This window comes from Nipponia nippon, unplaced genomic scaffold (genome assembly GCF_047370975.1).
Source record: "Nipponia nippon isolate SJK-2023a ecotype South Korea unplaced genomic scaffold, ASM4737097v1 scaffold_11, whole genome shotgun sequence".
NCBI lineage: Eukaryota > Metazoa > Chordata > Aves > Pelecaniformes > Threskiornithidae > Nipponia > Nipponia nippon.
This window is the reverse complement of record NW_028262302.1, coordinates 25250573-25263511: the sequence shown is the minus strand read 5'-3', so window position 1 is coordinate 25263511 and position 12939 is coordinate 25250573. Positions and strand designations below refer to the sequence as shown.

At 45.5% G+C, this 12939-nt stretch overlaps 1 protein-coding gene across 12 annotated transcripts in view; it reads left to right on the top strand.

Moving 5' to 3' along the window:
- Window positions 1-730: 730 nt before the first annotated feature.
- MNAT1 (MNAT1 component of CDK activating kinase) overlaps window positions 731-12939 on the top strand; it is a 126443-nt gene continuing 114234 nt past the window's right edge. For all 12 annotated transcript variants that reach the window (XR_015702383.1, XR_015702385.1, XR_015702384.1 and 9 more), the window contains exon 1: window positions 731-885. Coding sequence is in view for 9 of the 12 variants with exons in the window: in XM_087747974.1 (XP_087604100.1) it covers window positions 797-885 (89 nt within the window). In the remaining 3 variants the exon portion in view is untranslated. The remainder of the gene's footprint in view (window positions 886-12939) is intronic.

Below are 12939 nucleotides of genomic sequence, written 5' to 3'. Positions count from 1 at the left end.
TGTAAACGGGCTCCTCTCCGCCGCTCCCCCCAACGTGACTCCCAGCCCCGCTGCAATACTATATGGCACCGCAGCCTGCTGGCCCGGCCGCGCCCGCCCATTGGCTGCGCCGCGCCGGGGGGGCGGGGGCTCCCGCGTCTCCACGGCAACCGTCAATCAAGCGGCCCCGCTCCTCTCCTCTCCTCTCTTCTCTCCCCCCCCCCCAGCTCCACCTGGAGCGCGGGGACGGGAGGGAGGGAGGGAGGAGGCGGCGGCGGCGGCGGCTCCCCCCCTCACCTGCGCCGCCGCGAAGCGCCTTTCCCCGGGCGGGGAGGGAAGAATTAAACCCTCGCGGGGTGCGAAGTGGTGCCGCGGTAGTTACCCGGGGTGAGGTACGGCGCCTCTCCCCGGCCGGGAGCGGGGAGCCCCGCCAGGGAGCTACCGCCCCGCAGCGGCCTTCTCTTGGTTATTCATTAGGCGGGAGTGCCCCCCCCACCCCTCCCCCGTTACAACGCGGGGACAGCCTGCACCCTCCCGCCCCAGCGCCAGGCAGGTGCTGTCCGGGGGCGGCTCATACCTGCTCGGCCCGACCGCCCCCGCCCTCCCCACCGCCGGCTGGTTCTGCCCGGTGGTGGTCGGGGCCGGGAAGGGTGAGGAGAGAACCGGGCCCGGGCCCGGCGGCGGGCGGAACGCGCGGGGCGGCGGGCGGTGCCGGCGGGCCCCTTTGGCGGCGGCACCGCGCGGCGGAAGGCGGAATGCGCGGGGGGAGGAGGGAGGGAAGGAGGAAGGGAGGCGGGGGGAGGCGGCGGCGGCGGCCATGGATGACCAGGGCTGCCCGCGCTGCAAGACCACCAAGTACCGCAACCCCTCCTTGAAGCTGATGGTCAACGTCTGCGGGCACACGCTGTGAGTGGGGCCGGGGACGGACGGACGCGCTGTGAGGAGGGGCGCCCCGGACCGGGGCTGCTCCTCTGCGGGGGGACCGGGCGGCGGGGCCTGAGGGGAACGGTCGCTCCCCCGGCCGGTCCAAGGGCGGGGACGGCCCCAGCCGCCCGGCCCGGCCCGGCGGGGCTCCGCCAGACCCCTGCGGGCCTCTGCGAGGCGACTGCGGGCCCACGCGTGTCCCCCGTGTGCCTCTGCCGGCGGCAGCGCTGCAGCAGCCGTTCCGTGTCGGGCCGGGGTCTGGGCCGCGGTGGGGGCCTGGAGAGCGGCTTTCGGCTGTTCCTCTGCAGTGAGGTGCTCGGGGGGGAGCACAGGGGGCTTGGGCTGTTCGGTGTGGTGGTGGTGGTCGGTACCGGCTCCTGTCCCCCAGGGGTGCGAGGCTCCGGGGTATGAAACGGGGAACGCGGGGAAATACAGTTCTCATCAACTTAAACACTTCTTACTGGTATTTAATACTGTGCTTCTGTAATTAAGGGGGGGGAAGTGACTTGTTTTATTTCTTGTCGTGTTAATTCTGAATGAGGAGTGCTTTGTCTGAACGTTTGATGCTGGTTTAAGTGTTGGAAAATCCTTTTCTGAACCTGTGCTGATTGTGGTGTTTACTCATTCAGTATTTTTTTGCAATAAGAGTCATGCTTTTTTTTCTTTTTCCCCAAAGATGACTGCTTAGATAATTCCCACCGCTGGCTCTAGCTGATTTAAGTCATACATAGTCTGAACTCATTCACTTTCAGATCTGGAGATCTTCCTTAGTGTGGAATTTTTAAAGGCTCTACCCTAAATTCTTTCTAGATGCATGTGATAGAAACCTCGTACTGCAGTTAGCAGCCCTTTCTGTTTTTTCTTTTTGTTTGTTTTTTGTGTCTTTTCCTCTTTCCTGTGATGTATTGAGCTGTTTATATTTTTAAACTAGATGTGAATTGCATTCAAAAGACACAGCCTGAAAGCTTTACTTAACTTGGTATAGTGTTGTAAGTGAACAGGATGAAGGCACTGGATTGCAACAAAGGATTTATGGCATTTTATTCTTTATCTTTTTTTTTTTTTTAGAGAAAAAGCATTAGCTTTCATCTGCTTCCCTGATCCTGTTCTCTGTGGCCATGCAAGCATTTCTGTTGCCACGAGGGAAAGCGTGTGGGAAAGCAGCAGATAATCTCTTGGTAGTGGTGGTGTAGGAGAGACAGGCAGCAGGAGTGCCCCTTTGGTGACAGTGATGCTGGCTGCGTAGAAGTGCAGCGTTAGCTGGAGTTCAAAAGGTAATGGCTGCATTTAGGCAAGGCTGTACAGCTTCAAAATGATGTTTCTATCTTCTGTTCCAGTGAAGATCAAAGAACTAGTGGTCTTGATCGTCTTCTGCTTTCAGGCTCCTCCAGAGCCACTTCCAGCAGAGGACAGCATGTTTCACTTTGCTTTCCTGCTTCGGTTCTCGATATTTTTTTTTTTTTGTAGCTGAGCTTTCCATGAGAAAATAAGTCATGTTTTGTGCTTTACTGGGTCCAGCTGCTGATGCCTTATTTGGGGTGTCTTGCTTTCCTTGTTTCTTCCCAGCTGTACAAGGACTGCCTCTGCTTCCCCCAGCTCTTGTTTTTCCACACTTCTGTATTTGGCAAGTGTTTTATCCGAGACCAGATCAGTAGTCTGAATCCGTGTGGCCCTGGGTTGAGCCCGCCGGGTATCTCTGCAGGGCACTTGCCAGGAGAGGGCTATGCAGACCCACCCAGGCTGACCTCACGCAGACCCAGCAAGTTCTGTTAGTCCCTCCTTTACCTTCCCAGCAAAGGGTGTCTCTGCAGCTGGGCACCGCTGCTTTAAAGCATATGTGTGTGAGGGTAAAGTTGAAGTCACTGTGTAAGTAGGATCTCTAGATTTCTTTGTTTTTGTTGTAATTAAGGACTCTCCATCTTGATGTGGTTCAAGTGGGTCACTTTTCCTCTGTAATATCCTTCCAAGAACCCCTTTAAGGTCGTGTTTTTATTATTATTTCCATACGATGTTACAAAGCCTTCATGCTGGAAATCGTTTCTTAGTAATGGTTAATAAATTCTTGTAATAACTGATGTAGAAGCTGGAAGCTCAGATGAGGCACCTGTGAATCAAGTATGAGGGGAAAAGGGGGAGGTAATTGACATTTGTTCTTTCATAAATTCACTGTTTCAGGCACAAGGAAGGAATGTCTAACTAGTTCTCCAAGCAAATGAGCTAACATAAGTTTCTGATGGAGATTTACCCTGCTTAGGCAATCTATTGCAATAGTTTGCTGTCCTTACCATTGAAAATACTACTTCTAATTTCTAATCTAAATTTATTTCCTATAACTTAAGCATTTAAGAATTCTAACATGCATTTTGTACACCTTGTGAACTCTTTATGCGGGAATGTGCCACATGTTTTGGGGGCTTTCTCTTTAGTGTTTTCTACACTTAAGAAATCCCATGCCTTCAGTCTCCTCTCTTCAGTGATTTTTTTTTTTTAATATACATCTGTGGGCTATTCTCACTGCTTTTCTTGAGGCATTTTTCACTTGGTTTGCATTTTTCTGGAACGGGACATGGTGCTCTATCTGAGCATCTGCTCCACAGGCAGAGTCAAAATTATTAAATATGCTTTTCATGTGATACTTGCATTTCGTACATCTCAGTAGGACGATAAGTCTTTACGTATTTTTTATTTTTTGCGGTGATATGTGTGATTTATGTTCAGCATAAACCCCAGATTCTTCAGCACTTTACCACTCAACATACTTAACCTTGCCTTCCGTGTTGTGTTATGCAGCAGATTATTTTTACATATTTGCTCTGTCAAACTGTGTATTACTTCAGGTGACTTTTGCCCTTGCTTCAAGTGACTTTGGATCCTGAGGCCCTCCATCAAAGTGCTTGTAACTGTCCCAGGTGATCCTCTGATAACTTAAAAAAAATGACCTTTCTGTCCTCATATTTTCCCATGTGTAATTTGTAGACAAGATGTTGTCTGGGAGGTCTTCAAAATTGTTACTTTGTGACCATAAGAAATCAAACAGAGGCAGAACAAAATACGGAGTTGCCGGCAGTAAGGTCCTTGCTAAATAGCCTTCACCCTGGTCCCAAGTTACTTTTTGTAAGGGTGGAGAATGCTAAAAGATTAGAGCCATGTGTATGGGCTTGCTACCTATTTTCTCTCCGACTGAAATAATGATAACTTATCTCTGGGTATGGGTTTCTAATCATCTCTCTCTCAGTACTTCAGCATGTACCGTATTTGTTTAGATTATATGACTGTCAATTTAAGAGTGTCAATAGCCCAGTTAAACCAAAACTGCATTGCCTCTAGTTGCTGTTTTGCTACCTACATTGTTAATGTGTCATTGGAGGAAATTACATTACGTTTGATATGATTTGTTCTTAACGAGTTGTGTGTTGGAGCTTATCTGCTTCGTTATCTGAAATATGCAGGAGAGAGGTCGTTTGATTATTTATTTCGGCATCATCCCAGGGACTGACGGTAACCCTGACTGGTCCGTGTTTCCCTGTGTATTTGGGTTCCTGCTCTTTGGAGGCAGATGCTTTTGCCCCTCTTCAGACTGCTGGAACTTAATGCAGAGAGCAGAGATGATCTTTGATAATTGCCTTTGTCAGGTTTTGAAGGGTAAATAGTATGTCTACCAGATTTGAAAACCTTGAAGTACTCTTTTAATGCTGTAACCCCTGAATATAGTCCATAGGTTTATGGAAGCTTATTAAGTTGTCTGCAGAACTATATTGCCTTTATCATGCTTTCTGTTTAAAGTTTGCCGGTAAATATGCATGGGAAATTCAGAATCTTGACTTTGTTGGCTTGGGAGATTTGGAGCAATTGCTCTAATGCATTTCCTGGTTCTAGCTTGTGTTCCTGCTCCTTTTGCTGTGATATGAGTTACATTAGCTGGTTAATCCGTCTTAGTGAATGAAGATCAATGCAGAAAACGCCCCTAGTGCTTTGGCATCATCTATTAGATATTTTCCTTCCCATTGAATAGTAGGTTACCGCACTCCTACTTTAACTGCTCTTTCTTTCACTGCAGGCGTTCTGAAGGAATATTTCCATGTTGCCTTCTGTGTTGCCTCCCAGTAGTTTCTTTCCTACTGCGTTGACCTTTCCGATTTTGTTAACTGTTTGTGCTGTTCACTTTAAGTGACCTTCAGTGATTTCATTTGCACTTGTGCAAAATCTCTTGAAATTCAGATGATTAAAGAGCCTATACTTAGCTGAGATGATTTCTCATTAAGCTTCAGATCTTTCTTCTGGGTTTCATATAGCTCGTGGTTTTACCATTAGTTCATTTTCTTTGTTTTGTGGCTCTCTGTTTTGCCCTTCTGAAGAATTGCGGGAGTTGCCACCTTATGCCTTCTGTGAGCCAAGCTGTTTTCACTTTCATATTCTTAGCCAGTTCGTTCCCTTTGGTTAGAATGAAACTAGAAGAGCCTTCCTTTTATCATGGGTTTTTTTTGTGTTTTTTTTTTCTTTTTTCTTTTCACCTCCTGTATAAGCAAAGTTCATCTCAAAGTATTTGAGAGCTTGTTGGGCAATGTGTGTCCTGTTCGTTCCTCCTTTTTTGACAGAAGCCTGCAGTGAAGGTTCCTCTTGCTATGAAGTCCTGTGCTTTGGAGGTTTGGCTGTTCATTCTTTTCCTCTTCCCCACTTCATTAATTTAAATCTCTCTCATCTGAGGTAGATACTATGTGTTAGGGTACCTATGTTGGTTTCCCATCTCTGTTACTGTGACCTTGATCCTGCTAACAAATTCATTCTGGATCTTAGAGAGGCCCACCAACATATGCAGGTACATTGTGCTTTGTGTGTCTTCCTGCGTCAGTGTGCTTGACCCTACGTTAGGCGTTCTCCTAACGCTGCATGTTCGCCGCCTTCAGTTCGCCTGTGGTCAGCAGGGCTCTGGAATGTGTTTGTGTCCGCTTGTGGCAGAGCAGGGGTTGGCATGCTGATAAGCACAGCAGTGCTGTGGCGGAGATAAGGGATAGGCAGATGAGTGCAAGAGGATGAAATCGGACGTTGAGTCTCGACTGTAAACATCCTTCAAGTTGGGCTTCCAGTGGAACCATGCCAAGCCTTACGATTATGGGAATGGTTTTTTAGGGGGCGTTATTTCTTAGTATTTTGTTTTCCTTGGTTCTTGCTTCTTGACCAGTATCGCCAAAAGTGTAATACCATGTGTTTTTGGCATTAGAGTAATGTTAACTAAGCCTTTTCCACTATAAATCTTCCCTGTCACTGGGAGGGAGGATGATAAATGAGCAGTTAAAAGTTGTTCTAGAATGGGACTTAGTATGGAAATGCTCAGTTCAAGAATAATGAATGTCTTTTAAAGTTTATTTTCTTAAGTATAACAGAGTTTCAGGGCATCAGACACTTGGCTTTAAAGATGCTTTTGTGCAGCAGAAAGTGTGTCTAATTATAGAGCAATGCTTGATTAAAGTTCTGCAACACATTAGTTTCTGAGGTGCACTGGTGGCTTTGCCTTCTTTTAAGGGTTCACTCTCAAGAATTATATTCAAAAGCCTTTGTGCATGCATGACAATTTTTGATTATTCAGACGATTCCTAATGTCTTTTCTGAGTGTACAGATGCTGGGTGCGTGCTTGCCAATGGAGTTGTAATCCACCTGGCTCCGTTTGAGACCATGAATTATCTGTTACTCTGCCTGCTTGGATTTCATTGCCTGTGTTGAGTTTTAGGAGGCAGGTTAAGCGTATCCCACCGATTTACTTACGTAAAGAGGAAAGGAAACGCATTCACCAAAAACTGCGTTAAAAGAATGTTAAGGTTGTTACTGCAAACAGGACTGGGTAAAGACATTTACTGTTGGCTGTAAACTTGGACCATCTGGTCTCCAACAATCAGATGCAAAAGTCTTAGGTAAAAAAAGGTAGTTAATTGGGGCTGCTGCTTCAGTTTTGTTGTCCCACTGCTTGCTATAGGGAGGAGGAGGGAAACTGGTATGTAAAGCTCTTTCTTAGGAGTCAGTCCTGCTGCTCCAGCTACCTGTGACCCATCTTGACTTGCAGAGAGAGGTTGTCTGTGGACAAACAAAAGCAAAGGAACTCCCTTTCCTCCCCAGTGTCATGCCAGCTGTGGTGCTGTCTCTGCAAAGCGTCTCCCCCATGCTTGACATCTCTGGGAGACAGGGGCACAGGTACCAGAGCAGCCTCCAGAGAGAACTGATAGGCTTGATTTCAGGTGCTGCCAGCGTAGTGGTTTTGGGTTTGTTCGTGTACTGCTGCAGTCTCAGAGCAAGTTCATTAACTACCATCTGTTGTAAGCTTTCCTGGTGTCTTTTTTCTGTCCACAAGAGACTTACAGAAAGGTGTCTAGGCTCCTTATTAAAATTTTTTCTCCTTTTCCCGGAGGGAGATGTGTGTATTTCTCGTTTAATTTGTTAATAAGGCTTCAAAATGAAGACAGCATAACAACGCTTACTATCTCTAGGCCCAGCTTTGTGTTGCTCAGGGGAGACATCAATTCACCGAGTTGTGCTGTGGGGATTCTGTAATCTGCCCCTACACCCTGTTATGGCTGTTCCAGGGATTCATTAGGGGTTAAGTGCATCCTCCGAGAACTCTAATTGTAATTGCGGTGCTAACGGCTGCTAAAATGAAGAAACAGAGGTTTCATTATTTGCATATTTATTTTAATGTTAGAAGCATTTGGAGTTTTGCTGCTGTCAAATTCCCTAGGAGTTGGAAGTAGGAACATCCCCAGTGAATTCAGGGGAGTGGGGTCTCATGCCAGCACGTGGGGCTGGAGACATTGCAAAAAAGTTTGGAGTCTTCTTGTTTAAACTCCTTCCAAGTGAAAGGATCGCTTGGCTTCTTGCTGCATTTTTCTCTGCAGTGTGGTTCAAGAAAATGCCTTTCTTCTAAGATGGGGGGGAAGCCCTGGAGATTGTGGAAAATAACATAAAACTGTATTTCAGTGAAGTGAGTTTGAGTGAAGAACTCTAACTAGAGGTAGGCAGTGAGGATCTGTCAGATCTGTAACTTTTAACTTGAGCATATGGGAATTAGGTGCTTAAATTCATATTTGTATTTTATTCAGCAAGCTTTTTTCCTAAAGGAAGCTTCTGAAATGCAAGATATATAAGGACAATGATACTGTGTTCAGGGATGTCATTTCTAACATAAAGGTTGGCTGTGATGTATGTGATTTTTAGGCCACCAGATTTCTACTAATACAGAAGCTGAGGCGCAGGCTCCTGAGTGCAAACAATGAGTAGTGCTGGTTGAACCATTGAAATGCGCACGTGGATGCAGGACTCGTGAATAGGCAGCAGGCACAAGGAGAAGAGCCACGAGACTGGTACTTACTGGACCCTTGCAGGAGTTGATCCGGTTTGCTAACCTGGCAGAAAATAAGAAGCCTTTTTGATAGGTTAGTGCAGTGGTGTTTGTACAGGATTAGTGAGTTGGCATGGCTTGTGGATGGGTAGAGAGGCATCAGATGTGGTGCAAGGCAACCTGTAGGAACCTGTGTCCACAAGTAAGGTAGGAATATGGTTGAAGGAAGGTCCTTTCTGTGACAACATTTAATTTAGCTTGCGCCATTTTGTGAAGCTGCATGCTTAAAAACCTGGCTTATCTGGGAGAGCAAATGCTCTATTTTCTCTTAGGCTTGTTTTCTTGCTACTCTTGCCATATCACATCTCAAATTAGATTCCTCAGTGGTAGATCCTTACTTGCATGAAAAGCATAAGTAGTCTTGGCAGACTAAAGCAGATTGGGGCTACGTATAGCTAAACATCTCAACCAGAACAGGAACTTTGTGTGGTCCTAAAAATGCCTGCTTTGCTTTAGGGAGATAAGTAATGAAAACGAGGTAATGTCTTTCATTCTCAACAATTTACATCTCAGAGTTTTCTTAGTTTTTTCTGGGTGAGTTGGGAGACACATCAGGGGAGGTTTTGACTCACGTTTGTCAGATGTACCATGGGACGTTAGGTTAGCTGGTGCTTGTTTGAAATAGTTGCACAATCATAGCCTGTCTGCATCCTCAAAGGAAGAAGCAACATTACTTTTTTTTTAAGTGGAATGTGTTTCTTCAGAAAGAAAGCTTTTTTTTTTTTCCCCCTGACTTCTTAGGGAATAAAAATCTAGGTCATCTTTCTTCTTTGTCTTTTTGGAGTTATTCCTGGGTTTATTAATTGGGATTAGTTGCTCTCTGGACTTTGTTCCATTCCGTTACTCTTCCAAAGTCTCTCCGAGTTAGTCATGGGAGGTGATTAAATCATTGCTGAAATACCCAAGAGGTTATTTCCTTCTGCCATCCAGTTTTGACAATGAATATTTGCTTTTAAATTTGGCTCTGAATCATGGTCTTAATACTTCTGATGCAGTGGTATTAATGCTTCAGTTTTATTATTATTTTGTTTTAAAACTGACATATTTAGAAAATAATCTCTTTTCTCTGTTGAGCTATCATTTGGCCTGTCTGCTTAGCAAAGCTTGCAGAGCTCTATTCTTTATTCCTTGTAAGTACTTTTTGGAAATTTAAGCTGTGGTTCTGCTCTGAGATGTAACCTTGGCAGAAGGAAAGCTATTGTTTATAACCTGGATCTCCAGTCAGTCAATTGAAAAGTAAATTTTTTCCTTGGTTCTGAAAATTGTCTGGCTGAATCTGCAGCCTGGGGTCCTGAAAATGGCCAACGGGTTTGGCTGCCCAGCTTGGAGTCCTCAAACGTGCTTGACCCTTTTTGTTGGGTAAACGCTTACCATGGTAAGGTTGAACATGGTAAATGTCCAGTATGGTAACAGTCCAACACAGGTGTGGTAAATCTCTATGGTTAAAACAAGTCTTCAAAAAGAAGGCAAACACAATAACCTTTTAAACAATTTGATATTAGGCTTTTTTTTAATTGCATTTACTGCATTATAATTCAAGCTAATAATTCTGTGGGTTTGTGAGGAAGAAGGACGTTTGACTTGCTTCTACGTGGTTGCTTTAGCTCCCAAATGCTAATAAGTGATATGCATAGGTTTAATATTTATGAAATTAAGCAAACATATTCCTGAGTCTTTTTAAAAAGCATGTCTTGGTAATTATAAATTCTCTGCAGAGCAGATCTGAAAGTGCCCTCTTGGAGTACTCAGAAGTCGCATTTGTGTTTGGGCTTTTTGTTTGGGGCTTTGGTTGTGGTTTTTGTTCCCCTGGTTTTTGTTCCCGAAGGACAACTGAAGGTGAAGTTTGAAGAAAAGCCAGGTCAGCATTTTGGAAATTGAATTGAGTACTCTGCTTTTCAGATCTGGTTAGTAGACTAAGAAATAAAAAAAAAAATCTTCCTTGATAGTAACAGGATATGGGACAGGCAGGGTGCTGAGCTTGCCTTGGGGACACTTAAGTTTCATGTTGCCCCTTCCCTGTTTGGTTTAATGATGTGCAGGAAACGGTGGATGTTTCTTCACAGAAAGGCCACTCTGGCTGTAATAAAAGCCATAAGTATTAGTCCTAAGAGTGAACTGAATCTTGTAATGACATCTACTTGGTTTTTCTTTTTTAAAAAATGTTGTGCAAGAATCATATTTGACAAGACCGGATCTGAGAAAAGAGCTTAGCAGGAACTGCTGCTATATATGTCAAAGTTAGACTTTAATTGTCGTAGCTAAGAACATTTTTGATGCTCTGAAAATGATATTCTAAGTTGTTCTTCCTTTGAATATAACACATATGGGGAGAGAGAATGTATTAGGAAATTCTTGCCGGTTTTTTCTTGTGGAATACAGGTAGGTTGAGGGAAGTGAGAACAGGATGCCTTTGCCACAAATGAACAATGAGCAAGTCATCTGGTCTGATAAATATTTTGGCTCTGAACTGGGAAATATGTAGATAATGATTTTTGCTGTTCCCACAGTCCTGCCTCAGTGAGTGGCACTGAGGTTAAACATATGTCTAAGCATTTGCAGAATCCTGGGCTTAATGTGAGCATGACGACTTCTTTAACATTATAGAGGAAGTTAAGTGGCTTTACTGAGAGTTAAGAAGCAGTGGGATGGGGCAGAGTGAGGAACAGTGGGGGTTTTTTGTTTGTTTTTTAAGAAGAAATGTTGAGGTAAAAGTACCCAAGCCCGAAGAATGTTCTGCTCCCGTTTTTATTAATGCGGCTAGGCTGCCAGTCTCTCTGCCAGGGTGGCAAAGAAGGACTGATGTTCCTAGACAGCGGAAGGCAAGGGAGTGGTTCGGCTAATGTTGACACCTTCAGGCTGCTGAGCCAGAATGGAGGTGTTGGGTCTAATTGGGCAGGGAAGTTTGGCGCTGGGGTTAGATGCATGCCAAGGGCTGCTGGCAGAGCCGGGGTGAAGAAGGAAGACCTCTGGTCCCAGACAAGTACGGGCAGACAAACGTTTAATGTCTTTGTCATCTTTACTTGCAATGTGTTGTGTGTTTTCTGGGGAAAAAAAAATAATCTTCGTGGGGATTAGGAGCTGAACAATCTGTAGGTGTAACTAATGACTAGATAATCTTTAATGTGAGTATACGAATAGCCTTGTGTAAATAGAGGAGTTCAGGTTTTTCTGGGATTAGCTGTCTGTAGGCTTAAAAAGACTAAAAAAAATAGTCCTTACACACCCGGGATGGCATTAGGAAGGACTGTCAGTGGCAGTCATGTAGTTTGATAAGCCTGTGACTGATGTGCTATGTACTGGAGATGGGAGGCTGCCTTTAAACCCCCAAGATCCCCTTGTTCCAGGAAAAACATGAAAAGTTATCTTTAGTTTTGGGATATGATTGTACACTGTAAAGGGAAGGAGGGAGGTTAACAGGACTGGGGGCAATGCCAGTATGACGTGATGTTGCTGTGAACATTGTCAGCTGGGCAGGGCTGGAGGCATTTAGGAGCTGGAGAAATATTTTGTCTGTTGAGCTTAGTCTAGAATTACTGTATTTGTTTGAACCTTTTTGTTTCCAGTCTTGCACCAAAACCGGGCCTAAAATTTTGCTAAATAAATCCTTGATTTCTATTCTGTCTGCTTGGTTTGGGGGAAAGGTAACACAGGAGGGAGCAGCAGTTGTGGCCAGCGTTAGCTGTCTCCATGCGGGCAGCATCTCGGTGATGTATGAGTGGAACAGGCCCCCTTGGAGATTTGTTCTTTGGGATGAGGTTAGGGAACTCAAATTGCATGGGGTTCGTGTGGGAACCTTTGCTGCCAACTGACGTTTTCGAAAGGAGCCTTCTGTTTTGCAAGGAGCGTGTGACTGGGAAACATCTTGTGGCTCTGGGGAAACTGAAATGCTGTCGTGGAGTCGAAAGGGGAGGTGGACTCCTAGGCTTATTGTGTGGCAGTAAATGAAACAGCAAAGGTCATGAGGGGGACTTGCTTGGAGAAAGGGGCATGACAACATGAGGACTTGAGAGAAGGAGTGATGAGTGGGCTAGAGAAGCATTTAGGACTATCTGGGAAGACTGAGGAAAAACTGGAGATAAAGACCCATAGAGAAAGATGTGAGCTCCTGGGAGGATGAATGCAGGGGGGGTGGGTGGCTGTAGGAAGATCAGAGGTAAGGATAGCGAGCACCTGTGTTTGTGTGCATGCACGCGTGTGCAGTGAAGGGGTATAGGTGTCTGAGTGGAAATCAGCTGAACAAGAAGTCTGTACCTGGGTCAAAAAGTCTTGGTCAGGGGAGAAAGGACGGACGCAGAAGGGGTCGGCACTCTCCTATCTTGCCTTCCCTCATCGTGCTGGAGCAGCACCCGGGGTGTTTGAGTCACTTTACAGAGCCCCGGGGTGGAGTGGGCCAAATTCCTGGAGCCCAGCATTTCGCAGGGGCTCCTGGCTGCGCCCGTCGGACTCGGCTGCAGGAGTGCAGGCTGTGTGCAACTGCTGCCGTCTCCCCAGGAGCTGTGCTTTGAGCTGAGGAAATCCTATATAGCGCTAACACTAATCACTCTCGAATCAGGAATGTGAAATTTGGGCATGCTTCAGGCATTAATTATAGTGGCTTAATTTCCTTCTCTGGTAATGTGGGGATAATACTACCTCACGGTGGTTTTGAGAA